Here is a 3,484-nt window from a genome sequence, read left to right as displayed (position 1 = left end):
TTAGATTCCCGATCCGGTGCTACGCCATCTGGACAATTTGGCCCCTCAGCTGCGGATGGAGCTTGGCGAGCTGGTCGATCTGATGGTTGATCTGGCGGCCTCGATCCACGACGTCGACTTTGTGCGGCAGGTGTTGGAGATCAACAACGACATCAATGAACTTTCGGCCGATAATTAGATCATATTCTCAACTTTACATTCTTTGCACGCATAATCTTTTGCGCACTCTACCCACTATTAATACGTATACACGTGTTGGCCACTCCGATAGCGTCGATCTCTTCTACGGATCGCGGGCGACGGATGACGGGATCGAGTCGAGTTTGTAGCTGTAGCCTGTATGAAACACTATTCAAACCATTTTTAACACACTACTGCTCTTTTTACTGATGAATTGTTCATGTATTTTAAATTAATAGTTATTGTAACAGTACCGCCGCTCTTTGGCTTTCCATTTTAGTACTAGACACTTGCAAGAAGGCAAGGAGTGTTTTCACTATTGTTTCCACGTTGGCTCGCACTCGATCCTGCCACCAGGACTGTCCGGTGCCGGTTCCCGATCCCTTGTTAAGTAGAGTTTCAATCTTAATCGGACTATTTAATCATTTTTTCCAATAAAAGTGTATCTACCTAACTACAGCTTGACAAATAAAGCCCTGGAAAACGTATCAGCGAGTTCTCTCGATCTTCCGAATGGTCATCAGTAAAACATGAAACGCGGTGCAACGCTGGTTTTGTATATAATTATATTATGTCTCTTTTCCGTACGTAATAATAAAGATTGCCTTACGTTGAGCTAGAGAATTTCATATTTAAATTAGAAACCAGCAGAGCGGCAACGGGAGATGCGGACAATGGAGCAAACCAAAAAAATGTCGATCGGCACAGCAGATCGGTGGAACATAAGCCTCAGTCATATTCTCCGATCATTGATGTTGGCGGTGGTGGTGATGATGATGATGCCGCACTGACGATTGCCCTGCTGGCCGCACAGAAACATGGAAAGCACCCACAGACAGGACACGTCGGTGCCCTCCCTCACGTTGCACTTTCGCTCAGAGTCAGGCTTTCTATCAGAGTTTGCAGTTCCAAAGCCAACGAGCGGAATCGGAGGGAGCACGGGCGCGGTAAAGGAAGGTGACGGGGAGGAGACTGGAACAGTAACTTTTGAACTTCAATGCGGATGTGGAAACAATATTCAACGAACTGAACTGAGGGAAGGTATCGGATCTTAGCAATAAACAGATGAGACAGCGACACCAAACACGCACTTTACGAGCGAGTGTATTTGCCCCAGATGTGCAGCATAAAAACGGAGGCGATGAACAGCAGCGACATCACGAGAACCGGAACGGGGCCACTGGAGAAGCGGATGGAAAGAAAGGGACACATTAGCGATGGTTGCTTCCGGATGATGGCACGGACGCACGGTTACTTACACCTTGATGCCGGGAGAGTCGTCGGTGTAGAAGCGCCACATGCCACCGGAACCGGTGCCTGTCGTGCGGTTCCGGGCCGCTGTCGTCGTCGTGGTCGTTTTGCGCTGCTTCAGGTTGCTGGCACCACCGGCGGCCGCACGGGGCGCCGAGGTTGGCTTCGCCGGTGATCGGCTACCGCTGCCCACGGACGTAGCACTCGCTGGAGTAGGCTGCCGGAACCGGAGATCACGGAAAATTAGGGAAAAATCCTTCCACTGGCTGACCACAGACGACTTACCATGTTGCACCGTTATTTACGTGGAATGCTGGAACGTTGGAGGCACTGCACCGATGGAACGATCTACGTGTGTTGGGGTGGAAAGTTGATCCGAAAAGTGATCCGCGAAATGAAATGTGAAATTCGAAATGTTGGCCACCCACCGATTTCCACGTCCCGCCACGTCGACACACACACAAACAACCCAGGCAGCAAAAACATAGCCCAGGTAGCAGAAAATGTAGTTTGTACGTCAATTTGTACGTTTTTATGTCGATCTTCCTTCTCTTTCTCGGACTTCTCGCTCATTCTACCAATTTATTTATCGATTTACTGTTTTTTTTTATCGATTTACGATTTTAGCACACACACACACACACACACACGGTTTGCTTGAAATGTTATGCTCAACTTTTACTTTCTCTCCGAAATTTTGTATTTTGAATCGGCGGGTAACATGAAGCATAAAATAGAAATTGTTAAAAAAGTTTATAGAGCTGCAGATCGTGTGAAAACGCTGCAAATTACTCCTCAATTCCGTCATTGAAACTTAATTTAATATTTTACATTAACGCTTCGTGTGGCGCGGACTTATTGGAGGTTTTTTCAAATTTTAGAAAGGCGTGTCTGCAAAAATGTACTGAACTACGCAAATCATGCAAAGATTATAAGTTTATCGAGGGAGTTTTCGGTTTTTGGCAGCACTTTGTAGTTGAAAAAGTGATCCCACTATGATCAAACCGGGTTCGTCGCTTGAGTCTTAAGGGGCAAGTCTTTTGAACAAAAATGGGTTTGACGATTTGTTTGCAGAAAACTAAATGCCTAGATATGTTTTTGCAAATGCCATAATAAACTGCTAGTTTTCAAGGATATTTGGGCGTATTTTGAGGAGGATTGGCTAAAAACTTCATCCAAAACTGATTAAAAAACAAGTTTTAGCTTCGATTACAAAATTTTCTATTCGGTTGGCTTAGAGAAAGTAGTTGTGGCTTTCATGTTTTACAGATCAAACGCGCACAATTATACCTCAACGTTATACATAATTAACCCGTCCCCAAAACAACCAAACCCCCGAATAGTGGAAATTGAAAACTAATAAGCACGTAAATAATTGTAGCGTGGGTTGTCCAGTCTTCCCAAATCGGTCACGGTACCCGCATGACTCGACACTACGTGCAGGAAGACGGCCATCCAGAAACGCGCCCAGAAACCGCACGCGACCGAAACCAACATTTTTATGACTTTTTCATTAGCGTAATCATCGCCGGGCGAGGGCTACCGGGAGAGCATAAGTTTTATAGGTTCATCGGCATTCGGCTCGTGGGCATGTCCTGGCAAGATATCTTCCAGGATATCTTCATCGGCACTGGGTTGGGCCAGTCGCTTCTCCGTTTCCGCCCTGTCTCGGGTCACCGACCCGTGGGTCGACCAAGCCAGACGAAGAGAGAAAGATGTCGAGGTTTTTAATGGGAAATAAATCTGTTCATTAAAAATTAGCAATTATTTCGTACGTCTACGCTGCCGGGGGCCCGCTAGTAGCCTCGGTCTGGCTCTGGTGTCCAGTGACCTGGAACACGATGTAACAAAAGGGCAGAAAAAACACCAGCGGCTCGCCCAGCATCGGGCCATCGATGTCGGTAACGATGAAATATTCTTTTTTGGGCTCACCGAGCATATTGGCATGTCGGCTTCATCTTCATCATACACGAGCGAAATAGGGAGCATAGCTTTCTCATGTGACCTTATTGCCGCAATCATTGTAATGGAGAAATAAAGAAAGACCGTAGAA

General features: G+C 46.4%; 2 protein-coding genes across 2 annotated transcripts in view; one reads left to right on the top strand and one right to left on the bottom strand.

Annotated features, from left to right (window-relative positions):
- The window catches only part of LOC126578530 (uncharacterized), an 8,802-nt gene extending 8,134 nt beyond the window's left edge, over positions 1-668 (top strand). Inside the window, exon 5 of the mRNA XM_050241190.1 lies at positions 5-668. Coding sequence (XP_050097147.1) covers positions 5-178 — 174 coding nt within the window. The 3' untranslated portion in view covers positions 179-668. The remainder of the gene's footprint in view (positions 1-4) is intronic.
- A 60-nt stretch (positions 669-728) lies between these two features.
- Positions 729-1,899, bottom strand: LOC126578532 (protein transport protein Sec61 subunit beta). Its single transcript, XM_050241193.1, has 3 exons — positions 1,717-1,899; positions 1,440-1,648; positions 729-1,360 (listed from the first exon to the last, which is right to left on the bottom strand). Exons 1-3 carry the CDS (start codon positions 1,717-1,719, stop codon positions 1,273-1,275), a joined length of 300 nt encoding a protein of 99 aa, XP_050097150.1. The 5' UTR covers positions 1,720-1,899; the 3' UTR covers positions 729-1,272.
- Between the last annotated feature and the right edge of the window lie 1,585 nt (positions 1,900-3,484).

The sequence above is a fragment of the Anopheles aquasalis genome, chromosome 3 (assembly GCF_943734665.1).
Source record: "Anopheles aquasalis chromosome 3, idAnoAquaMG_Q_19, whole genome shotgun sequence".
NCBI classification, from domain to species: Eukaryota; Metazoa; Arthropoda; class Insecta; order Diptera; family Culicidae; genus Anopheles; species Anopheles aquasalis.
Note: the sequence above shows the minus strand (reverse complement) of the source record. Positions and strands in the feature narration are given on the sequence as shown.

Coding starts and splice junctions, on each gene's coding strand:
- LOC126578532 (XM_050241193.1), bottom strand. Junction 1,361..1,439: donor GACTCTCCCGGCATCAAGGT/GTAAGTAACCGT, acceptor CCGCTTCTCCAG/TGGCCCCGTTCCGGTTCTCG.